The following is a 26,482-nucleotide window of genomic DNA, read 5'->3' as shown; positions in this document are numbered from 1 at the left end:
GATGAGCTAGTAAAAAACAAGAAAATGGCTTCAAAGAGGGGGCTCTGCATAACTAGAACCAGGATAAGAAAACATTTTAAAATCACTTCCTGAATGCAGTGCCCTTTTGATATACAGATTATAAGGGAAGGACTTGTGTGCTTTGCTGTAGAAATGACTACATGCCCCTTGGGCAAGAAGCCTTCCTTGTCATTTTCAGCCTGGATTATGAGCCTCTTATGTGTGTACCCACAGCACCTGTGCGTACCTCTGTGGGGCCCTTCGCAGCCGCCTAGCCTGACCTGACCTGACCTGACCGCCTGTCATATATGCTCAGTCAGTGCCTGTAACTCAACCAATCTCTGTGACTTGGAACACCAAGCTCCTACTGCTTTGAGAGGAGTTAATTTTCCTCCTTTCCCCTGAGTGAGGTTGACTCTTCTGTCCCACAGAAGTATCAGAGCCATGGTTAAAGAGCAGTGTAACAATAATAATTATGGTAACAAGAATACCATTTGTCCCTAATTTAGCACTTTGTGATTTACAATGTCCTTTAATACCCAGTTTTGCATTTTAGTCACTCAGCCAAATCTGAGGAGGTTCCTAAGGATTTGAGTACTTTTCACAGGTGGGGAAATTGAGACTGAGTGGTGAGGTGACTTACCCAGTGTCGCTAGCCTTTAATGAAAGCCTAAGATCTAAAACCCAAGTCCTGTGAACACAGGCATCAGGGGGCTTTCCTGGCCTGAATAATTGCCGTATTTGTGGAAACCCAGCTCTGCTGGGCCTTTCCATGCCTGCCATGCAGTGATGGGGGTGGGGAGCTGACCACAGACCTCACAGCGGTAGCAATGAACATGGAAATCGCGATCCAGAGCCACAATCCGGACAGTCTCCTCCTGGCCTGGGGCTGGCATGATAGGCTCCTTGCACACAGAACATCGGGGGGCAAATTTCCTGTAAATGGAGACACAGGTCTGGTTAGATTCTGACCAATAGGAGAGACCCGGAAGTGAAAAAGAAAAGGAGTTAGCAAAGGGTCAGGACATCTGCTCTGTCGTCTTGTGTGACCTTGAGCAAGTCACTTTCCTTCTCTGGGTCTGCTTCCTCAGCTATAAGGGATTTAAGACTTGGTGATTTGTGGAGGTCCTTCTAAACAAGAACATTGTGATATTTGGTGAGGTGGGGAGTTAGTGCATGAAGTGCTTCTAGGAGCTCCTGGCCACTTGGTGTGTGACATGAAGTTCACTGGTGGATAGATTGCAAACACAGACCCTGGGCTAGGAAAGGGGCCTGGGACCCTTACTTGTTTCCTTTGCTTGACTTTGTCTTGCTTGACTATTTGCTTCTAGACTTGTGTACTTGCTCCCCAGGCCCTACACAAATATTCTGAGGTTGGTAATTGTGTCATTCCCACTTACTACAGCCTCTTTCTCTCAAACTGAGCTCTAGGAATTAACACAAGAAACCTCAACCACACACCTTGTCGAAACAGCAGAGTAGCCAGTCTGAATACACCAAACTTGACACCAAACTCACTATGACCAAGTTTGCACTTCCTATGTTTCAGTTGTGTTAAACTGTGGTTTAAAAAGAAAAAAAAGTTCCAAAGCCATCAAGTTCTTTATTCTTTTTTTTTTCTTTAAGATTTTATTCATTTATTTGACAGAGAGAGATCACAAGCAGGCAGAGAGGCAGGCAGAGAGAGAAGGGGGGAAGCAGGCTCCCCGCTGAGCAGAGAGCCCAATGCGGGGTTCAATCCCAAGAACCTGAGATCATGACCTGAGCTGAAGGCAGAGGCTTAACCCATTGAGCCATGCAGGTGCCCCAAGTTCTTTATTCTTTAGAGGGTCTTAACAGTTCCAAAAGGTGTAAACACTTAGACGTGTAGATACGCATACACATACATGTGCTTTTGAGACTAATTGTTGGTGAGGAATCCTAATATTTCCTGATCTCTTACTGTTCCTTAATACGATCGAAGGCCCTAAAATCTGTCTCTCATAACAGATTAAGAGGCTGCAAATACAGGCTGTGCGTTCATCTGTATCTCCTGGAAATTAGGGGTGGCATTTGGGAAGGTGTGAAATGAGACATGATTTGAAATGGCCATGGATTAAAAACTGAAGAGATGGAGGGGAAAAAAAAGGACAAACAGACTGAGCGAGCCGGTTTTTTTCATGGTAATGGTTTTGAGATTAATGACGTTAAAATTTATCTATTTGTAGCGAGACTTAAAAAGAAATAATGATAGTAATCTAATACTTTGCAGAGCACTTTATGGTTGTCAAAGCATTTTTACATACATTATACTCTATATGTACATATTAATTTTCTTGGCAGCACCCAAAAGGCATCTGTGTGGCTGCAATCTAAATAAATATGAATTAAGCAGCAGATCAATTGATTGCTATGAAAGAAAAATTAAAAGGATCATGGTACAACTGCAGCAGTAATCAGAGTTGTTATAATTGGCATTTTATGCAAGAAATTTACACCCAGTGGTAAAAAAAAAAAAAAATGCCTCGGACTACCTGATTATTTTTGGATCTGGGTCACCAGTAGTGAAATAAGCAGGCTTCTGGAATCCAGCGTGCAGAGTTTCCTTTCCCCACGCCCATCGAGACTGTAGTCTGTGAGGTCAGAAGCATATCTTGGCCCATCATTGAACTGTGAGCCTGCTCCTTTTTCCTCAGCCACAATCACTTACGTCTTTAGGAGAAACTGAATTTGCCTATTTTAGTAGTAATTGTTTGCATATCTTTGGGGACCACTGAACTGTGAGTTTCTAGCGGGCAGGTTTTGCTCCATCTCTGAATCCCAGAAACAACTCCTACGACCAGGGCAATCAACGGAATTTCAGGCACTATCTAATGAAATGAAGCGTCTGCCATATTGCTCTAGATAAAGATGTTACTTAGAGCTTCATGTTCAACCTCAAGGTCCTTCCTCTTTGGACCGGCATAAACTGTATTCTCGCTGAGTCATGATTCCTTCCTACCGATTGGCCTCATTTCCATGATGGGAAAAAACAAAGTAAAGAGACAGGAAGTGGTTTCCACAGTCCCCACAGTGTTCTTGGGCCGGCATTTTGAAGACTTTTCTAAATCCCAGGTGGTCTGTTTCAAGGCTCAGCTCACTAAGCAGACAATAATAATAATAAAACATTTGAGGAAAACAACCACTTTTGATGGTTGAAACAGCTACTATATATTGTGTGCTGATTATGTGCCAAGCCTTGTTAAGCCCTCTGTGCACTTGACCTCATTTTTTAACTGACAGCAACATTATGAAGAAGTAGCTTTTTTTTTATCATTTCTGCTTCATAGTCACAGGAGCCAAGGCTCAGAGTGGGCCGGTCTTCATCATCTTTATCCTGGCACATTTCTGGCAATCAACAAACGGGTGCTGATTAGACAAATAAGTGGATGGGTGTAATGTCTCTGATAAGAGAGCATGGATAGTGAAATAAAGGATCAACGCAATGAAAGGGTCAGCTAAATAAGCCGGCTTTTCTGAGCTCACTGTCCTGGCACTGGGAATACAGAAATAAACTAGGGCTCCAGCAGTCCTACTGGTGAGGGAGTTCTATATATTTCTGCATTTGTTCTATTAGTCGAGATGTATACATCCGGTCATATTGCAAAAATGCAATAGGTAAAGATATGTAAAACTGGGTGTGTGTATGTATATTCTTATGTATATTCTTTATTACTAACCAGGCTACGGTTAAGTATTAGGTATACCCGATTTACAAAATTCTACAGAACATAAACAGAGAGATATAAATTCATTCAGGGGGATGGGGGGGTTGAGGTCAGGGAACTGTTCTCAGAGGAGGTGGTAAATGAGCTGGGGCTTAAAAGATGGCTATTTAAGTGAAATGCAAAAGTATGTTTGGTGTCTGTAGTGTGTGTGTGTGTGTGTGTGTGTGTGTGTGTGGATGCGGGTGGATACAGTCAGTTTGCCAGGGAACTAGTTTGAGCAGTCATCTGAAATAACATATGGGAAAAGAGTGGGTAGACCTAATAGGATGGAGGACTTGGGCCAACCTTGACTGAAGGTAGTTATGCAGGGGATGGCCCATTTACAAGGCCTCAAAAATAGTATTTGGGAAGCTTATTACTCACCGTGCAGTCCAAGACCACCGGGGAGCTTGTCAGAAATGTAGAATTGTAGGTCCCACCCCAGACCTACTGAATTAGAATTTGCAGTTTAACAAGATCCCTAGGTGACTTGTAAGCACATTAACATTTGGGAAGCACTGGTTTAGAAGACAGGATGCTAAGCAGGCGAGATGAATCCCTTCTCATGGGCCTTCTGCGTCTCACAGTGACTTCCACTCCCAGGCTGCTCTAGTTACAGCCCAGCAAACCTTCCATGAGTTAGAGAAGCCCTTCCTCACTTTGTGCCCTTCTTTATTCCTGAGTTGTTCCTGCTGTCAGGAATCTCCATTTCTCACTTAAAATGCTCTTCCAATTCTGCTTCCAGAAGCCTCCCTAGATCTCAGGGCCAAGTGATCTTCTCTGACTCTGACAGCTCAAGCTTCTGCCTCTGCCTGTCTCATTGTGTCTGGCCCCTTCTGCCTGATATCACACATACTCTGTGCTTATTCTCCCCCTCCTCCTGGCAAGCTCCTTGCTGACAGGGGCTTTTCTCTCCGTGTCTGTGCATTTTCTACCCCTGCAATTTCTCTCCTTGGATCTCTCTCTCCTTTAGCACTGAGCACATAGAGGGCTCTTTGTAGACGTGGTTGAATTGAATTGAAAGATACCTCCTAAAAGCTCATAGAGTGAGACCAAGAATCAAGGCCGCCCAAAACAGTCTGCAGAAGGAGGTTGTATCCCCCAGTGTACTCTCTCGTTAGCCTGGCAATGCCTGCCCTGGGTGGGGCTTTTAGCTGCTTTGTGTTCTAGTACTTTCAAGGCTCACAAACAGAGTTCTGTAAAATGTATCTCTAATTTTCCTTTGGGAAATGGTGAAAAGATCAAAAAGCTTTCCCCGCTACATACCTGCCAATCATCCAGACAACATTATTTTTTAAAAAAATAATCTGTGTCTTAACATGCCATTGAATTGGCAGTGGAGCTGGGGGCTCAGAGACGGTTCTTCCCTTTTAGCTGCTAAGACTGCTTGTCTGGAGTGTTCAGACCCACACACGTATGTCACCAGACCCAAGTCTCTAATTATGCTCCTCACTCTTAGAAATGAAAGACAAATGGCAGAGATATAAACTTCCATTTGTCAGAATTGATTTCCTGTTTTAATTGGGGGGTGTAATAGATCAGTCTTTTCTAAGCAACAGAAACGTGTGTGCTCTGATTACATCTACCCGTCCTCCTTGGATTAGGGTACGTCTAAGAAAGGAGAGAAACCGTGACAGAAACACACTCCCCATCGGTATCTTTTCACTTCCCTTAAATAGATGCAGGTTTTTTTGTTTTTTTAAATGTGTAATTACAAGCTAAAAATATCCATAACGTGAAGTACAATTTATGCTGTGACTGCCCTTTCAAAGTGAGCCCTTACTTGTCTAATTCAGGTTGAGAATTCCTGCCTCTGGGGTTTTTTTTTTTTTTTAATTCATTCAGCCTCACGTCTTTTGGTGAGGTTTTTCAATTTCTTTGCTACTTGGAAAGTGGTCAGGAAATTCACTTTTAAAATAGAGGAGTCTCAGGTCCCCAGACTGCCTGTGGCAAGTACCTCCTGATTGTTGACAATCAACAGAGCGATGAAAATTAACCCGCAAGACTACACATCTGGAGGTCATAAAACGGAGACCCAAACTGGGGAGTCACGTGAGCTTTATCTCTGGAGAGCTTCAGACTGTCCTCAAAGACCCAGACTGCCCAGCAAGGAAGCCAGAAAGCCTCTGTGCCAGCAGCTTGTAGATCTCCACTGTGGCTTTCGTATCATTTCTAAATATATGCAACAGATCTCATCAACCAATCAGCTAACTAAGAAAGGGGCCAGATAAACAGAAGCAAAACACAAAATTGTACAATTGTCAAGAAAACCCCAGCTATGACAGAGGAAAGAGGGCCCGACGAATGAGAAAACCGAATAAGGACACATTTTTTCCAGGCCCATGAGTAAGTGGTCTTGATCTTGAGAGTCGACTTCCTAATCTTCCTCAAAGGACTCCACAGGACCACATTCATTAATGTTATTAGAAAGTGTCCTGAGGAAGAGAAGGCCTGGGTCAGGAAAGAGGTTATGGGACGGTGTGAATGTGTTGCTAATGACAGGAAAATGACCCCCAAATGTGAGGGGCTTGCCCTAGGAAGAGGGAATGAACTCTTCCGTGTCCATTGCCCTCTCCATATTACCCCCTCTCTGCAGACTGGCAAAGATACAGAGGACGGCTCTAGAGAGAACCTTGGACTGTCACACCTGGGGAGCTTTAAGACAGGCTCTGTTCTAATGAGCAGACTGAAAAGCTCCAAGGCATTCAGCAATTTGTCCACTGTAACACATCTTGCTCATGTATAGGCCAGGGAAGTCTACCTTAGGATCCTTCCTCTTTCCAATACACATATTCTGCAGCTGAGTCAACGTTCTTAGTATCAGAGCAGCACAAAGATGTGACAGATCAGCCCCAGGGCAGCCTGTAGGCAGAAACAAGGCTGGAGGACAGCTGGATTAACTGATACCCATTCCTGCATTAGGAGAGGGGGATAAACAAGCCCTTCTTAAGGTCCCACCAAATCCTGGGATTCTGCAGCTTTGACAGAAGAGAACGGATGGCCCCGACATGAGGCTGTGAGAACAGATTCCAAAGGGGACTGGCAGGCTCGAGGGAACAAAGCAGACCGCCTACTTGTGGAAGTCCTCAATGCAGTGAATGAGGCCACCAGCGTCCACGGTGAATGGGATCCCATCAAGGCTGCGGTGGCACATCACACAGGTAAAGCAGTGAGGATGATAGGCCTTCCCGGTGGCTCGCAGAATCCTCTCCATGATGGGCTTGGAGCACACGCTGCACTGCTCCAGGGTATTCTGGGGAGGGAAAGAGACAAGCCAGTGTCAGGTTGCAACTTGCAGTGTTCCATGCATGTAGTCCCTTATAGCATGACTAGCACCTTACAGACACACTGGTTCGTGTGCCTATCACAGTACCTGGAAGAAGGCAGAGTGTGTAACAAGGAAACACATGAAATAGATCGAGTGTCTTTTTTTAAATTGACGCATGGAGGTGGTGGCAAAGGATTGTGGCAGGTGGTGGCAGGGAGGTGGTTCTAGGATTTAGAATACACGTCTTCTGACTTCTCTCCCTTTTCTACCACTACTGCAGGGTTGATGGCAAATGTTCCTGTGAAGGCACAGAGAGTAAGTATTTCTGGGTTTGCTGCAGCATTTCAGTTCTGCTGTCATAGGGTGAAAGCAGCTGCAAACAGGACTAAGCAGATGGGCATGATCGTGTTCCAATAAAACTTTATTTACAAAAGCAGGCTGGAGTTAGCTCACAGCTGCAGTTTCTGGACCCCTGAACTACATAACCCAGGTTCTCCGCTGGAAGAACACATAACTATTCTGAAACCCGATTAGTCATCAAAAACCTGGCAGGGTCACCAAGGACCTTAAGATTTTAGAGTGGTCTGCCTGATGACGGACATACACAGAGCATGCCGGGTGCAGAGCCCCATCAGAGCTCATCATCAATGAGGCTACTGATTATTTTAAGCCTTGATTCAAACACCACCTCCAAGTTCAGTGTTGTGAACTCTTGATAGAAATGTTGAATCTAGAGAGGCTCCTGTTATGATAAGTGAATTAGGATAGTCAACTTCTCTGGCTTAAAAAAATATGCTGAACTTTAAAATGAAAAAAAAAAATGCTCCCACAAAAGGATACCACATATTGAGTCAGGACTCTAAAAGATTGATAAAATTTGCTATTAACTTTCTATCCTCCCCTAGAATCCCATGCTGTCTTACCAAACAACTATGTTTCCCAGGTAATATGCTATATTCCAAGTGAGATGTTTGGATTGATGGGGAGTTTACAATCCAGAATAAACCTGAGATGGGGGTCTGATGAGAAAGATGCAGAACTGGAACTGCCCTCTCACCACAAGAACCTTTAAATGCCTGTAGGCATCAGTGCTGACGTGTCCACCACAGCAACAGTCTCTGACTGGCTTCCTTGTTTGCATCTCTCCTCCTATAACACTGTAACTCCTATAACACTAGAACTCCCTATCCCCAAAATGATTTTTGGTTTCCTTTCTAAAACACAGATGTGACCAAGTCACATGGCTGCTACCAAAAACTTCTATGGCTCTACAATGTAAAAAGCCCTCATTCCTCAACTGACATCCAACCTCCGTTTCTAGGGTCAGGTTTTCCTAATGTCTCAGACTGCTCTACTCTGATTCAATCTGTGCACAGGCTAATGCCAAGTATGAACCACAGTTTGTCATTTTGCCCTTTCAAGGTACAGATCAGAAGGTAACTTGCCAGTGAAGCCTTCCTGGATGCCTTCATTTGCAATCAACACCTTCTTCCTCTACCCTTCCCAAGCACTTAATTAAAACTGCTTATAGCATTACAGTGTCCGCTGTATTAAAATTATTTGTGGGTGCCTGGATGGCTCAGTCAGTGAAGCTTTTGTCCTTGGCTCAGGTCATGATACCAGGGTCCGGGGATCGAGTTCCCCTTTGCTTCTCCCTCTGCCTGCTGCTCTCCCCTGCTTGTGCTTGCTCAGTCTCTCTCTCTGACAAATAGATAAATGAAGTCTTAAAAAAGTTATTTGCACATTTGTGCAAACTAATTTCTTTAAGGGAAGGGGCCGTGTCTTTCTTTTTAAGTTTAACATTTTAACTCCAGGGTAGTTAACATAGTGTTATATTAGTTTCAGGCGTACAATATAGTGATTCAATGATTCTATCACAGTGATTCTATATCACGCAGTGCTCATCATGATAAGGGAATTCTTTTTTTTTTTTAAGATTTTATTTATTTATTTGACAGGCAGAGATCACAATTAGGCAGAGAGGCAGGCAGAGAGAGAGAAGAAAATGGGCTCCCTGCTGAGCAGAGGGCCCGATGCAGGGCTCGATCCCAGGACCCTGGGATCATGACCTGAGCCGAAGGCAGAGGCTTAACCCACCGAGCCACCCAGGTGCCCCAATAAGTGAATTCTTAATTCCTGTCACCTATTTCACCCATCCCCCTACCCACCTCACCTCTGGTAGCCATCAGTCTGTTCTCTAGAGTTAAGGGTCTTGTTTCTTGGTTTCTTTCTTTCCCTTTGTTCATTCACTTCCTTTCTTAAATTCCACATATGGTATTTGTTATTCTTTCACTGTCTTGTGTTGCTTAGTATTATACACTCTAGCTTCATCTATGTTGTTACAAATGGCAAGATTTCATTCCTTTCCTTGTGGCTGAGTAATATTCCAGTGTGTGTGTGTACACCATATCTTCTTTATCCATTCATCTATTGGTGGACTTGGCCGTTGTAAACAATGCTGCAAAAAACATGTGGAATCATATATCCTTTCAAACTGGTATTTTTGTATTTTGGGGGGTAAAAACTCAGTAGTGTGTCACTGGATTTCAGGATAGTTCTTATTTTTAACTTTTTGAGGACCATCTCTACTATTTTCAGTAGTGGCCACACCTGTTTGCATTATAACCAATAATGCACAAGGGTCCCCTTTTCTCCAAATCTTTGCCAATGCGTGTTGTTTTTTGTGTTTTTGATTTTTAGCCAACCTGACAACAATTTAGAATTGCATTTCCCTGATGGTAAGTGATGTTGAGTATCTTTTCTGTCAGCCATCTGGATATATTCTTTGGAGCAATGTCTGTTCTTGCCTTCTGCCCATTTATTAATTGTATTAGTGTGTGTGTGTGCATTTGTGTGTGTGTTGGGTTGTATACTTTGTATATTGGATACTAACCCTTTTTTGGATATGTTCATTTGCAAATATCTTCTTATATTTAGTAGTTTGTCTTTTAGTTTTGTTGATTGTTTTCCTTCGCTGTGCAGAAGCTTTTTATTTTGATATAGTCCTAATAGCTTATTTTTGCTTTTATTTTCCTTGCCTCAGGAGACACATCTAGAAAAATATTGGTATGGCCAATATCAGAGGAATTACTGCCTATGCTCTCTTCTAGGATTTTTATGGTTTCAGGTCTCACATTTAGGTCTTTAATCAATTTTGAGTGTATTTTTGTGTATTGTGTAAAAAAGTGGAGTAGTTTCATTCTTTTGCATGTAGCAATTTTCCCAATACCATTTGAAGAGAATTTTTGAAGAGACTTTTCCCACTGCATATTCCTGCCTTTGAAGAGACTTTGAAGAGACTTTCCCATGACATGTTCCCGCCTATTTGTCAAAGATTAATTGACCGTGTACTTGTGGCTTTGTCTCTGGGCTTTCTATCCTGTTTCACTGATCTATGTGTCTATCTTTTGTGCCGTACCATACTGTTCTGATTACTACAGCTCTGTGGTATAATTTGAAATCTGGAATTGTGATAACTTCAGCTTAGTTTTTTCTTTCTCGAGATTGCTGTTGCTGTTTGGGGTATTCTGTGGTTCCATAAAATTTTAGAATTTTTTATTCTATTTCTGTGAAAAATGCTGTTAGTATTTGGATAGGGATTGTATTAAATCTGTAGATTGCTTTCGGTACTATAGACATTTTAACAATATTTGTTTTTTCAACCCATGAACATGGAATATCTTTCTATTTGTGTTATCTTGAGTTTCTTTCATCAGCGATGTAGTTTACAGAGTACAGGTTTTTTTCTCCTTGGTTAAGTTTATTATTAGGTATTTCATTATTTTTGGTGTAATTGTAAATGGGTTGCTTTCTTAATTTCTCTTTCTGTCCCTTCCTTATTAGTATCTAGAAATGCAATGGATTTCTGCATATTGATTTTGCACCCTGTGGCCTTATGGAATTTATTTTTCAGTTCCAGCAGTGTTTTGGTGGAGTCTTTAGGGTTTTCTATGTATGTAGTACCATGTCATCTGCAAGTTGTCAAGGTTTTACTTCTTCCTTACCAATTTGGATGTCTTTACTTTTTCTTGTCTGAGTGCTGTTACTAGAACTTCTAGTACTATGTTGAATAAAAGTGGTGAAAGTAGACATTGTAGTCTTGTTCCTGATCTTAGGGGAAAAATTCTCAGGTTTTCTTTTGTTTGTTTGTTTGTTTTTGTTTTTTACCATTCAGTATGATGTTAGCTGTGGGTTTTTCATCTGTGGCCTTTACTATATTGAGGTATGTCCCCTCTAAGCCAACTTTTTTGAAGGTGTTTATCATGAATGTTGTACTTTATCAAATGCTTTTTCTGCATCTATCAAAATGACAATATAGTTTTTAACCTTTTTCTTGTTCATGTGCTATATCACATTGATTGATTTGTGAATACTGAAACACCCTTGAAACCCAGGAATAAATGCCACTTGATCATAGTCATGATTTTTTTTTTTCATGTATTGTTGGATTTAATTTGCTAATGTTTTGTTGAGGATTTTTACATTTGTGTTCATCAGTGATATTGGTCTGTAGTTTCCTTTTTTTTGGGGGGGGGTGTCTTCATCTGGTTTTGGTATCAGAGTAATGCAGGCCTCGGAGACCATGTCTTAAGAATGTATTTTGCAGTCTCCTACTAACACCCAGTATCCTACCTGGAATAAAACTAGCCCTAGGATGAATGTGTGCAAAAAGAATGAATGAAGGAGTATTATTTACATCCTACCCGGGCATTACTGGACCGGTTTGACTCTCCTGACTCTGGAATCCATCCCAAAATGAATTGGTAAATTCATCACCATCTTCTCCTCAAAGCTGTGGTTGCTGGAGGTTCTGAAATTGCTTAGTATGCCTCTGGTCACAGTCTAAACTCATGGAAACTATTAACCTATTTTCCCCCCATTTTGAAGTGGTGAAATTAAAATAGCAGAAGAACATAAGATGAAAGTCTGGAGAAAATGACCCTCTGGACAATGAGGGCCCTGCTTTTTCTCTGTCCTGGTGATCTGAGCTGATGTGGCTGCAAACTGTCTCCCCAGAGCTTGTGTTTTGCTCTTTGTGGCTTTTAACCATTTTTTTTTTTTTTTTTTTTTTTTTTTTAAGGCAGCCCTGTAATGGAAGAGAACAAACCAGAGAATGTTTGACCAGCGAATGTTTTTGTTCGCACTGAGGCCTGGCTGCAAGATTTAGCCCATTTATTCAATACCAGCAGCAGCATATAAGGATGAGCCAGTTTCTAAGGAAAGACTTTATGGTCTCTGGAAGCACTGTTTAAAGGACAGGTAATCTGCATGTTTATGCTACAAAGGAAGAGCAGTGTAAAAGATACCTAAAGTGAGACAACTATAATACGCCTGCAAATCAGAAAATGAAGGTTTTAAGAATATGGCTGACTGGAAGCTTGGGCTAGCAAATGGTGGAGGAGGACATATAAAATGTCTCTAGCCAGTTTCCTTTACTGAACCTTTCTCCTTTCAGTCTCTAGCTGGTCCACTAGAAGCCATAGACACATCTTCTCTTTGAGGAAGCGTAAAGACTCTTTACCCTTATCATGTTAAGTGTAGTTATCATCTGTCATCATACAAAGTTATTACAGTACTATTGATTCTATTTCCTGGGTTGTACTTTTCATCTCCATGACTTATTTATAACTGGAAGTTTGAATCATTATGTTGTGCACATGAAACTAATATACCATTGTATATCAGCTATACTTAATACCAATAATAATAATAATTATCCAAAGGTTATGAACATAGTGATTCAAAGGGGCACATGCACCCCAATGTTTATGTCAGCAATGGCTACAATAGCCAAAATATGAAAAGAACCCAGATGTGCATTGACAGATGAATGGATAAAGAAGATGTGGTATATACATAGACACATATATGTGTATTATATACATATATATACATATATACAATGGAATATTACTCAGCCCTCAAAAAGAATGAACTCTTGCCATTTACAATGATGTGGATAGAAGTAGAAGGTATTATGCTAAGCAAAATAAATCAGTCAGAGAAAGACAAATACCACATGATTTCACTCATATGTGGAATTTCAGAAACAAAACAGAAGAATATAGGGGATGGGAAGGAAAAACAAAGTGAGATGAAATCAGAGATGGAGACAAACCGCAGAGACTCTTAACTTTAGGAAACAAACTGAGGGTTCCTGGAGGGGAGTGGGGTAAGGAGATGGGGTAACTGGGTGATGATCATTAAGGAGGGCCCGTGATGTAATGAGCACTGGTTGTTATATGCAACTGGCGAATCATTAAATTCTACCCCTGAAACAAAGAAAACACTATATGTTAACTAAATTAAATTTAAAGATTTATTTATTTATTTATTTATTTATTTATTTATTACAGAAGAAAGAGAGCGAGCAAGCAAGTGGGGGTAGGGACAGAGGGAGAGACTCTCCAGCAGACCTCCTGCTGAGCGTGGAGCTGGACGTGGGATGCTGGGCTTGAACACAAGACCTGAAAGACCATGACCTGAGCCAAAACTAAGAGTTGGACACTTAACTGACTAAACCACCTAGGTGTGCCCCCATTGAATTTAAATTAAAAAAAAAAAAAAGATGCACTCTCTAATAAATAGATAGGTAGATAGTAAAGGACTTTCACAATGTTAGAGAGGAAGGAATAAGGAATTCCTCTAGTCTAGGTCTCTGATTTCACAGGTGAAAAACAGACCCAGAGCACTAATACAGTTGGATGTGAGTCACGGAGTTCATTAGGGACAGAGGAGAGACTATTACTCCAGATTCTTCCCTCACTCAGATATGGATCTGATGAATTAATTGTGTTGCCATAGGGAGGGAAAGCTGCTAGATGAAGAATATGGACCGTTCATTAACATCCACTCTATGGGTCCTTGGGTAAATCTTTTCTTCTCCCTAGACCTCAGTTTTCTCAACTGCAAAACAATGATTAATTCTAACTACAATTGTATTGCTCTGTGATAGATCAGAATTAACAACAGCAGGGAAAGAACAACGTTTCCATTACTAGAGGTATACTAGAAACAACTGGGTGACCTCTGGTTTGAAGTTTGAAAGGAGGGTTCATGTGTTAGAAACCTGGACTGTATAAAATCTTTACTATGTCTTAACCACTTGAAATGACTAGTGGTAAAATTTCAAACATGACAGAGAAAGAGCTTTGTGTCTTATAGAAGGTTATTTTACAACCAAACCAAAAGATGCCCTCTCTGCATAAACACAAGGCTTTTCTAAAGTCAGTTAAGATGAAATGGCTAATAAATAAAACAGTTTTTAAGGAAACAGAAAAAGAAATATGTCTCCAAGCAAATAAGTGAAAGAAGCACATCTGTAAGTATGTCTACTCAATGCATCTTGTGTGTGGTGTAGGGGTGTCATGGCGGAATGGGCGGGGGTTTAGGAAGGAAGAACATACTCCAGCTTAAGAGCCATCCAGATCCATAGAGTGTTTTATGACCTGGCTCTGGATCCATCTCAGCTTCTCTCTCTAATGGACCCCACCTTCCAGCTGCCACTCCGAGTTTTTTGCCACCTCTTTAATAAGCTGTGTTCTTTCACAAGCCCAGAACAGCGCACATCCTTCTTTGCCTAAAGAATACTTATTCATTCTTCAAAGTTAAGCTCAAATGTCACCTCCTCTGCAAAACACTTCTTATTCTCCCTCTGCTGTACCCTGAGCAAAATAAGTCACTTCTACTCCCATAGGACTACATGATTCTTCTCTGATGACACCCATATAACGTACTCGGATTCATCATTCATGTCAACCTCTGCTACCAAACTGTGAGCATCCTACTCTCACTGCACAGAGCCACAGTCCTAGGTAGAGCTTCCTAGGAAATAGATTCTGAAACAGAGATTTACACATGGGAAGTTAGTGAGGAGTGTCTTTGAGATCAGCACCTGTAGGAGAGTGCAGGAAGCCCCTGAGCAGAGGAAGAAGCTGGACTGCGATGCAGTCACAGCAAAGGCATCTCATAGTTCCCTGGAGAACTCTGGAGTTAGGATGGTTCTGCACATTTGTCCTTCCTTGACGCAAGAGGGTAGGACCTTTATACCCCCTGCATCTACCAGTCAATGGATACAGGAGACTCTCGAGGAGGAGGAGTGATCTTGGGTGAAGGGGTTCCCTCCAAGTTATCAGAGAAGGAACTCCGCAACCAACGGTTAGCAGTGGGGAAGGAAAGCCTCAGTCCTGAAGAAGGATCCGAGCCATGTACTACCACATCCACACCATAACCATCCCTGCCCGGGACCTTGATATTTCCTGATGCACCGTCGGCAACTGCTGACCAGTTATGAAGCACCTTACAGCTGAAGCTGAATGGAGAGTCTAGGTTTCCTTGCTTTTTCAAAAATTCTAGGTACTGTTTGAGGTTTTTTTTTAGAGTCTTTAGAAAATGTCTTAGGCAGTTACTACAATGAAGGTATGGTTAAAGGGAGATGTGAGAGTAGCAGAAGAAAACAAGAAAGCTACCAAAAGGCACAGCTTATAAACTTTGCTCAAGTGATGGCAATACAATTGTGCTTAAAAGCAAGAAGTTAAGTGAAAATAAAAATAAAAGTCACAAACAAAATCTTGTACACGAAACTCCCAAATGTAACTGTTTTTAAATTAGAGATACAATCTGGTTGTATCTTTTCTATCCTTGGGTACTGTATAAATAACTTGTCTAATTCACAGGCAGAAGAGCTAGAAGAATCATCTGAATATAAATGAAGCATATAGGTAACAGGAGCATTAGCTACTAGTTAGATGATAGGGAAAATAGTTCTAAAATTTACATATTGCATAGGTGTGTACACATGTTCAATGGTGAGTATTTCAAATCAAGGCACATAACTATTGGAAGGTTCGGAAGACTAAAGTGTTGCCATTTAGAAATGTTAAAATTTTCATTTCATAAAATTAAAATGTGATCTTATATTCAATCTTTATTGTGTTTTTAGGTACAAAAGCAGTTTTGAAACAGAAAAGACTCTTGGAAAAAAATGAGGGTGATATCTCATTTCTAGATACACTTTTGGTCTCGTTGGGCTAAGAATAACAAGGAAAAAGAAGAGTTCAAAGATACTAGGCCTTTAGAGATGACTCTTGCCCAGGAGTTTGAACTCCCCTCTCTTGCCTGCCTTTCCCATAATCCATCACTCCAGGCAACAGTTACCAGGGAAGCACACCCAGAACAGTCCCAAATTCCTTCTGGATGAAGAACATGAAAGGATGGTGCCTGTGGGGGTTCCACACTGTGCAGTTTAAAAACCACGATTCTAGTCCAACTATCCGATTCTAGACACCAAGGCACAGAGAGGGAAACACCTAGTAGTAGATTTGGGGTTAGAAGACTGGTCTCCTAATTCTCCCTCCAGTAGCTAATCCCTGCCCCAACACACTATACCTAGTTCATATTTCAGAAGACACATTCTGTATCACAAATAAAAGGCATTCAGGCAGGTTACTTAAACGTTACCCACATACACAGAAAGAGAGGAAATATGTCAAGATCTTAACACAGTTTGTCTCTTGCCAACTTCATTGGTTCCCATAGGGTAAGACAGTAAACTCACTGTTGCATCCCCAGCATCTACAACAGTATCCTTGCATAAAATTGCTGCTCCCCAAATACTGGTGAGATGATGACTCAATACACTCTAGATATGTACTTTACATAAGATAAAAGGATTCTATTTAACGATGCAAAACAATTATCAGTAGGCAGGCTAAGACACAGGGTGCCTCACTGGCTTCCAGGGGTACCACATTTAGGGGGGTAACGGGGTCAGGGGCTTCCATAGTTCCTGAGTGGTCATCTTGGGTTAGGAGAAGCCCCATCCACCAATGCCAGTATGCTGACTGAATGCCATCCTTTCCCCCATAGGCCATGATGTAAAGAAGGTCATGAAGCACAGCAGAAGTGTTGCTGTTCTCAATGGGATAGTGGTATGGTGTAGTAAGGGGAGAAGAGGGCTATGACTCAGCACATCTCCGCGGAAATGCCAGAGTGATACTGCTGAAACTCCAAGAATTATATTCCCTACCTTAATTGTGTACTTTAATTTTTTATTTTTTTTTAAATATTCATTTATTTGACAGGCAGAGATCACAAGTAGGCAGAGAGGCAGGCAAAGAGAGAGGAAGGGAAGCAGGCTCCCCGCTGAGCAGAGAGCCCAATGTGGGGCTCGATCCCAGGACCCTGGGATCATGATCTGAGCTGAAGGCAGAGGCTTTTACCCACTGGAGCCACCCAGGAGCACCTTTAATTTTTTCTTGATGTTGATAATCAGGAAGACTTCCCAAATGATGGCAGTGTTCTGGGTTTCCCAGTAAATGAAGACATCATGTTACCTTGGTAGTTCTCCTAATAGGCTACAGTACAACACTTCCCTACGGTTCTGCCTCCCAGCGGGGCACACATTTTTTATTAAAAGGTTTTTGACTTTCCAAGTATCCTTCACCTATATGTATATCTTTTTTATTTTTTCTTTGGGTAAAGATTTATTTATTATTTTGGGGGTGGCGCACGAGCAGGAGGGGCATAGGAGAGGGAGAGAATCTCAAGCAGACTCCACGTGCAGTGTGGAGCCCAGTGTGGGGTTCAATCTCATGACTGCTGAAATCACAACCTGGGCTGAAACCAAGAGTAGGACCCTTAACTGACTGAGCCATCCAGGTGTCCCCACCTATATCTATGTTTTAATCTAATTCTGTATCTGTATCTAATATGTGCTTAGAAAAAGATTGAGAATAATAATGCTAAGACGAGTGTCATCCGATGTCTTTGACTGTGATTTTTGAATCAGAATCAACATTCCTATTCTATAGATGAGAATTCTAATTTTTTTTTTCTTTTTTTAACTTTTTATTTTTTATAAACATATATTTTTATCCCCAGGGGTACAGGTCTGTGAATCACCAGGTTTACACACTTCACAGCACTCACCAAAGCACATACCCTCCCCAATGTCCATAATCCCACCCCCTTCTCCCAACAAAGGAAACAGTTAACAAAATCAAAAGACAACTGACAGAATGGGAGAAGATATTTGCAAACGACATATCAGATAAAGGACTAGTGTCCAGAATCTATAAAGAACTTAGCAAACTCAACACCCAAAGAACAAATAATCCAATCAAGAAATGGGCAGAGGACATGAATAGACATTTCTGCAAAGAAGACATCCAGATGGCCAACAGACACATGAGAATTCTAATTTTTAAAGACAGAAAAACTCCCAAGTCAATTTATTAGATGGCATAAAACCTCTATAATGTGTTTTCTTTTGAGGTTACTACACACACACACACACAGAAGTGACAACTATGAAACATGGAGCTGGAAATTTAGTAAAAGAACTCAACCTTCTTATTTTTTGTCCATTTCTGCTAATTTTTTTGAGCACAACTCTGTGCACCCAGTGCCAGTATTACCTCAGCTTTCCTATCAATCCCCTTTAAAGAAACTTCTTGTATGATTTTCTGATGAGCAGAGCAGCCAGCCTTCCCACTTAATTTAGCATTGCAGAAAGCCTAAAGAGGGGAACAAAATGTTCAGCATCCTGGCAGGTACAGAAGCAGAGAGAACAAAGATACCATCCCTGCCCTCAGAGGTTCCCAATGTAGTGGGAGGAGCAGACACTTCTATAAATAACTGACTAGAGGCAAAGGGCAGAACACATTGCTATTATGGAGGAATGAGTAATGTGTGATGGAAACACAGAGGAGAGAGTAATTACTTCTGAGTGGTGAAGGAAAAGGCAGCATGATGGTGGTGGGTGATGCTGGGAACCCATCTGGGTGGGATTTGAGTTGGCTCTTGAAAAAAAAAAAAAAAAGGCCATTATAACACTCTTTGGAATTAAAGTTGTGTTACAAGGAAAGTCTTCATTATCTAAGTCCCAGGTCTGCCTCCACGGAAATGAAATTCATTTCCCAGGAAGAGTTTGTGACAGACCCAGTGTATTGAGCAGCACTGGTGAAGGAAAACTCAACCCTGTCAGAGACCAAAATCTGTGTCAGACTAACATCAATAAAGGACATGCAGGACTATTCATTTAGAATTTAGAAAATAAATTCTTACAAAGTTGCCTGTGTGTATTTGGACTAAATAAACTGGATTTAAAATTAAGAAGTATGTCCTCACACCACAAGAAAAAGGGCTGACAGAAAGGACAAAAAGATCAGAACAATTAAGTCACTTTACTCAGTTTTGCCCTGAGCCACAAGTCACATCTCCACAAAGTAAATAAAGCCCCGTTGCTTATTCTGAAGCACTCACTTTGGGATGATGATATGAGCTTTAGGAAATTAAAAAAAAAAAGTCCCATTAAAGGACATTTAGTTTATCTATACCTCAAGGCCTAGAGATGTGGTATTTTACCTTCAGCTCTTGTAGTACGCTAGCTTTCCCTAAACACTTGGCTTGAATGTCTCATAACCCTGGAGGCGTAGGATGAAGGCAGAGGGGGCGGAGCCCTGATGAGTGTGCCAGACCTTCATGCCAGGAGCAAAATTAAAAGATCACACGGCACTCCTTGGAGACTATTGTGAGAGGGGGGTAAAAAAGAACAGAATTCCTTTCCTTCCCAGCCAAGTCAGATCACAGATTTGCCTTTACAGCACCTTCAAGGTACAGTCTGTTGGGACTTGTCATCTCAGGAACCAGAACAGAGAGTCAGAACACAGAGTCTGTCATATGCAGTGCGAGAAGTGGTGAAGATTTGAGAAACCTGGGCTGGGAAGACCAGGCAGTGGTCCTGACCTTGTTGGCCTTCTGTTTCCTCCTCTACTAAGAGGGAAAGTGTCTACAGTGCGGTTCTGGGAGCACCAAGTGAGATCCATGTATGAAAGGAAGTGTCCAGTGCCTGCTATATTCTAATGAGTTTTGTGTTCATCCTCCTTACAGATTCTAAGGCATGCTTTGATCACTTAGCTGAATTACCATATCTAAGCACTACATTTCAATTTTTTTTCTAACTTGTCCTTCACCATCAATTCTTCTATACATTATAAAAGAATTTCATATCTCTACTTTAAAAATATGGATTATTTAAGGAATCCTGTGTATGACACTCTGGGACAACTCAATAATGTAATATCAAATAAGCTTCTAGATTCCTAAGAGATTGTTCCCCTGCTTCCTAGGAACTTTGTGGAAACATTATTCTTACTTCTATGTAAGCATTATTATACCTCAAACCTATACATTTCTCAGTCCTTCTTAAAAGTTAAGAGTTATTTTACACTCCCCAAACAAAAACTGACAGCTTGCCTGGGTTGAGTTTTCAAAGTTTACAAAGTATGTGTTAGAGGGTAGAATGGTAGAACTCTTGATTTGGTTATTTGCTGCATGACTATTAATGTGCTTGAATTTGAACTAACATCCTCTAAGTTCAAAGATAAAGTTGCTCATTCTTCTACTTCACACTGTCCCCTGATTTTCTCCTAAGTATCTCTATCTAGCTCATGTAATGCCAATTACACTGAATACAGTTGCAACTCTCTAGCAAACTGCTGTACCACAGCCTTTTTAAGTACATAGTTTGCTTGGGCTTGAAAAAAATTATGAAAATAATCTCATTCCACTCTCTCCCCTCAGACAGTAGGACACTGCATTCAAGGAAGCCAAATGCCTAACGTTGTAAACTAAGGAAAGAGCTGAGTTCAGGGCCCAGTTGCCCTAGTTCTGTATGGTACTCTTTTCCAGACCTCGTGGGGGAACGTTTTGGAGTACCAAAACTTCTCTTTGGTGTTCTGGCCCTTGTTAGCAATAAGAACATGAAAACTAATATTGGTTAGCTATTGACAAAATTACTTAAATCCAAATGAAAAATCATTAGCAGAGTATATGACATAACTTGAATTTTCGCCATTGTCAAAACGTGGTCATCTCACATTGGTAAGAATGGGGGCCTTCTGGCCAATGACTCGGGGGGCTAATCCTGCTCTAGGCCATGGCATGATGACTTAGGTTCACTTTTCATAATTCCTGCTACTTGCAACTTGTAAATAGAGGTTATGCATGGAACTCAGATAGGTTCCACCGAGGTAGTCAATTTCCGGAGTAACTGGAATTTCACAGTTTCTTGAACAAAACTCCATCTGAGTGTCAATTTTTCATCTATTAGAATGGGATACTGATTATTGGTCTATCTTAAAGAATCTTGGTAATTAAATGAGATAAGACATGTAAAATGCACTCTTAAGTATGTCAAGATTAACTATAGAGAACAAACTATACTGAGAGTTACCAGAACGGACATGGGTCAAGGGATGGGGGACACAGGTGATGGGGATTAAAGAGGGCACTTACCATGATGAGCACTGAGTACTGTATAGAACTGTCAGATCACAGTACTGTACACCTGAAACTAATATAACACTGCATGTTAACTCTGTTGGGATTAAAATTAAAAAAAAAATAAAGAAGAATGTAAAGAGATGTAAAGATATTGTTATAAAGTTCTTTTCTCCAGGCAAAATTACTGTTCTGTGTGAGGACTGACCAGAATTATTGGCTCTGGCTAGTCAACGGAGCCTACTTTCCATTGCTCTTACTACAGAGAGAAGACAATATGAGATGTAGACGTAGACATCCTTAATCCCACATACTGTGTTTTGGAAAATCCAGTGTGCTTTTTTTTCCTTTTTTCTTTTGTTTTCAACAGACATTTTGTGTTGTTCTATTTTTCTTTCATTTACATATGTGGGACACCTAATAAGTGCCGGAACAGGTACATATTATATATTTCGAGTGTGCATGCACAAGTCTCATGGATGGCGTAGTTTGTCACAGGCTCTTCAACTAAGCCCCTGTGAGGCGCCATCTTGACTACCCTCAATTTACAGTGGACAGGAGGCCTCCATGGGGAAAACAATTTCATTCTAGATCACAACACTAACCCGAGCACTCTTTGAAACTAGGACTGTTGAAGTAGATGTTTATGGAACCCCTGCACAATATGGTGACATATAAATGACCCCAAGGCATAGGCTGTGCCTAGTTTTGGAAGCCTAGCCACTGGCAGTGAGGCTTGTGGAAAGGATTTTCTTCTGTTGGCCTAAATTCCTATACCTTTAAGATAAGAGTCTTTATTAGGGAGACCTCTTGGTCTCCTGAAGCTCTGTGATTGGTTTGAGGACCCAAGAGAAGTTTCAGTAGGGCAGCACTCTTTGTCTTATTCACTGCTTCAGCCCCAGTTCACTGCAAAATGGCTGGCACACAGTAGAAGCTCAATAAATATTTAATTAAGGAAATGAATCAGTGGTTCGGAAGGAATATTCCAAAGAGTCATCCAATAGCACTGACTTCCATAGACCTACCCAAAATTCCATAACTATCTTCAGATGGCCTTCCATCACCACCCTATTTGTAGCCCCCTCTCCTGAGCCAGACTCTATCTCATTGCCTTTCTACTTTCTTTATACCCTTATCACTGCCTGATACCACCCCCAGCATCTAGTTGCTGACACGCTTATTGTTCATTTCCCCACAAGTCTCTTTGAGACACAACAACATTCATGGTCTTGGAGCAGTGCTGAACACACACCAACCACCTAAAATATGTTGGTTGAATGAAAGAAGTAAATGACATTAATCTATTATCTAAGGTCTCTTCCAACTCTTGGTTCTTTGAGTCAATCTCAGCAAAAGTATCTCTCTAAAAAAAAAAAATTAGTGCTACAATTTCCGCTTAAAAAACCCCATATGATCTGACGTTAATTATACAACACTGGTAGGACAATCTCTTTAACTTGCAGCATTTGTCAACTGTGGGTAACTGACCCATCTAGGGGCCAAACCTAAAACCAGGGGTTTAAGTAATGATATTTTCAGCCACATGCATACATAATAATGACTGCCTGCCTGCACAATTCAGGTCAGAATTAAATCCATTGTGAATCATCCATTAGAGTTGGGATCTGCAAGCAGAGACTAGAAATGTTCCCAATACCATTCTGCTCACGTGCTGCCTCCTTTCAGAGTTGCCTGAAACTCAGCTCTGCCAAGATGTTTATTTTCTACCTGGCTTTATGAATTGCAATTACTTCCTAAATTATAACAAGCCACAAGTGGTCTGAGCCAAACAACTGGGGTCACAGAAGGTCTATCCTTGTACTCCTGGGGATGACAGAAAAGCTTGTTTGAACCAAACTTGATCCTCTTTCAAAAGAAAGGGAAAACTTTAAGCCTCTAACTCTTGGGAGTGGCAAAGAGAACAGCCAGAGGGCCATAAGCTAACTTCGATCCTCTAGAGATCAGTTGAACAAATTTGGCAATGATTTGGCTTCTGTTGAAAACAAGCCCTTCTAATTACACTTCTGCCGATGGAAGACAAAAGACAGCACCGTCGCTTAGAAAGGCCATTAATGACATGCCAACATCATGGTTGCAACTCTGTAGTTTCCTTCAGAGCAGAGCACTGTTGACGTGAACTTCAAACGCCTGGCTCTGGAACCCATTCACGAGAACACAGCCTCCTGAAGAGCACAAAGGGAAGTCGGCGCAGTGATTTACTTCCCTTAAACTGTGTCTTGGCTGTAATATTTTCTGACACCAGAAATAAAATAATTCCATGTTTTGGTTCCTCTCTCTATCCCCAAGGAGGCCAAAGTGGTTTACATTAAGGAGGTATGAAAGGCACAGACAAGAGCACAGGGTTTTCCATTCTGTAACTCCTGAAAGACAAAGGGGACAGAAAATACAGATGTTTTCTCTTCGCTGCTGCAAAAGGGCGGGGGACTAACTCTTCCAGTGTCTCTGGAATGCAAATTTTCTTTCACAGTTTAGCAGTCTTTTTTGGATTTCAGCACAGTGAACTAACACTTTCCTGGATTCCAAGACCTCCAGAGAACCAGATGGAGGGGAGGAATTGGGAAAAAAGAACCCACGCTACTTGAAAAAGGTATGAATTTCTCACTCTGCATCCAGCCAAAAGCTCTGAAAATTAGAAGAGCGAAATCACTTTTGGTTTGTTCAAATGCATGCCATCCTAGAGTTGTTTGTGGTGGGGGAAAAAAAAAATGGAAAGTGATATGATGGTTTAGAGTCTGCGTTCAGTTTAAGCTAGGAAGCAAACTTTAACAGAGATGATATGTTTACTATCAAAGACAGGAAATAATGTAGATGGAAGAGATTGCACTAGAGGATCATTCTATAGGCGGGGCTCTAAAGCCAGTGACCACACCCCAGCGCCAGACTCTCTGGCTCGACACTGGAGACCCTTCAGGATATTGTCTCACCTCCCCTTTCCAGGTACCTATCCCGCCATTCCCCCAAGGCAGTCTTCATTCCTGTCAACCCAAGCTTTTGCTCAACCCAACTTCATGCTCCTTGTTCTTGCATGCCTATGCCTATGCCTACGCTCGTGCCCCCGCCTTGAACATTCTTCTTTACAAGTGAGATGGCTCAACATTCAGGGCCACGGGCATGTGACTGTTGCCTCCTTTATTAATCATTTCCCTCTATGTTGGTTTCTTCCCAGCACTGCTCATATCTTCATCATAGCAGGGACCCCCATACAGTGTTTTTTATGCTGTGGAAAATGCTGTCACAAAGTGCGCTTTTCAAGGACCACGACGCCAACCTATATCCCATGCCACATGCTCTTTTTCCAGTGTGACCCTGGTAGTCCACTACAGACAGGTGAAGTCTGGGAGGACATGTGTCATTCGGACATGTGCCATTTTTATCGGGATAAATACCTGGATTCCCTCAGTTTTTTATGGCACATGATTTCATCAGCTTGTCCTCCTATTCATCATTCTCTGCACAAGTTCTAGTTTGCCAGGTTGCCTTCGATGTGTGGGGCCTGGAAAGGAACACATCCCACCAAGGACTACTGCATTCCCTGTTTTGCACACTCATCTTTATACGGGTGCGGGGGAAGACTATGTTTACTTTCATGTGGTCCTATTCATTATTACTCATCTTGGGGTCACATGGTCTCCCCTCTAAGTCTCTAGTTTTTTACATGAACATCTGTTAAATTAAATGACCCTCATGTATACTTGTATAGTTAGTTCTTTAAGCTAAGAATAAGATTTGACTTTTGTCTTGCTTATACTCTGTCTTATCAGATTTGGGTCAGGGTTCCAGATAATTCAGGGTTTTCATATTAATGATCATATTTTATAAAATAAAATCCCTCCTGTCCTTTACCTCAAACCAGTAAGTTCAGTTCAGATCAACTTCAAGAGCTACGGTTTTGCTACTGTTGAAAGATGCTTGACATCAGCATGAGCATCACCTTTCCTATATCCCACCAGGCGCCAATCCTATTATTTTGCCCACTAGATATTTTTACTCCATTCATTATTCGCCATCTCTGTCATACTGTTCCAGTATCTCTCACTTAGGGGATGACGACAGCCTCCTAACAGTCCTCTCAGCCTCCCGTTCCCCCACCCCAGTCTATCACTGTTTTTTTACATGAACATCTGTTAAATTAAATGACCCCCCCATCAGTCTATCACCAGATCAACCTGCCTGCGCCACACCAGCGTACTGGACTCAGCAGTCAGCTTTACCAATGGAAGATTCCTGGGTCACCTCCAGACCTATTTAATCATTATCTCTGGTTCTGGGGCTCAGGCATCCGTAACTTCTAAAAAGTTCGATGACTGTTCCAGAGCATCCGGATCTTTCAGGGTCGGCTGGAATTTGAGTTTTTGTAAAGCACAGAAACAAATCACACATCAGAACAGACTGATTATGGGTATCTGGAGGAGATTCAAGGATTTAGATTCCTTGCAGTTATTTTCTGGGAAGTGAGGTTGCCTTCAAGTTGGAGGAACCCCAAGGGAGGAAGGAGAAAGGAGACAGGACTGACACTTGCAGGACCAGACACCTGTTCTGTACAAGGAATGGCGTGAGGCCCTTTCACGGACACTGTCCCACTTAATTCTTAAAACAATGTCAGCGTGATGATAATATCACTATTTGAGAGAAGAAAAAACTAAGGTTTAGAGTTTTTCTTTATATGCACCCGAAGTCCCAAACTAGCACACAGGAATTAAATGTGGGTTTGCCTGACCACTATTTACGAGGCCTCAGGATTAATAAACACAAACATTTAAAGAAACATATATTTTTAAAGATTTGATCACAAGTAGGTAGAGAGGCAGGTGGGGGGGAGGGAAGCAGGCTCCCCGCTCAGCAGAGAGCCCGATGCGGGGCTCGATCCCAGGACCCTGGGATCATGACCTGAGCGGAAGGCAGAGGCTTTAACTCACTGAGCCACCTAGGCTCCACAAAGAAATATTTTATTAATTTATTTGAGAGACAGAGAGAGTAACAGAGATAGTGAGAGAGAGCATGGGTGGGAGGAGAGGGAGAAGCAGGCTCCTTGTTGTCCTTAATCCCAGGACCCTGGGGTCATGACCTGAGTTGAAGGTAGATGCTTAACCCACTGAGCCACTCAGGTGCCCCAATACAAACATCTCCTAAGCAAAAGAGATACATTGTATTTTGTATGGATATACAAGTGATGAATTTGTAAAAC

At 41.6% G+C, this 26,482-nt stretch overlaps 1 protein-coding gene across 33 annotated transcripts in view; it reads right to left on the bottom strand.

Moving 5' to 3' along the window:
• LPP (LIM domain containing preferred translocation partner in lipoma) overlaps positions 1–26,482 on the bottom strand; it is a gene marked incomplete at its 3' end in the record, with an annotated part of 643,639 nt that overhangs the window by 5,635 nt on the left and 611,522 nt on the right. For all 33 annotated transcript variants that reach the window (XM_082694119.1, XM_082694127.1, XM_082694104.1 and 30 more), the window contains 2 exons: positions 6,800–6,978; positions 816–936 (listed from right to left, as the gene is read on the bottom strand). In XM_082694119.1, coding sequence (XP_082550245.1) covers positions 816–936; positions 6,800–6,978 — 300 coding nt within the window. The remainder of the gene's footprint in view (positions 1–815; positions 937–6,799; positions 6,979–26,482) is intronic.

Source organism: Mustela nivalis (genome assembly GCF_964662115.1).
Source record: "Mustela nivalis genome assembly, chromosome: 1".
In the NCBI taxonomy this organism is placed as follows: domain Eukaryota; kingdom Metazoa; phylum Chordata; class Mammalia; order Carnivora; family Mustelidae; genus Mustela; species Mustela nivalis.
Note: the sequence above shows the minus strand (reverse complement) of the source record. Positions and strands in the feature narration are given on the sequence as shown.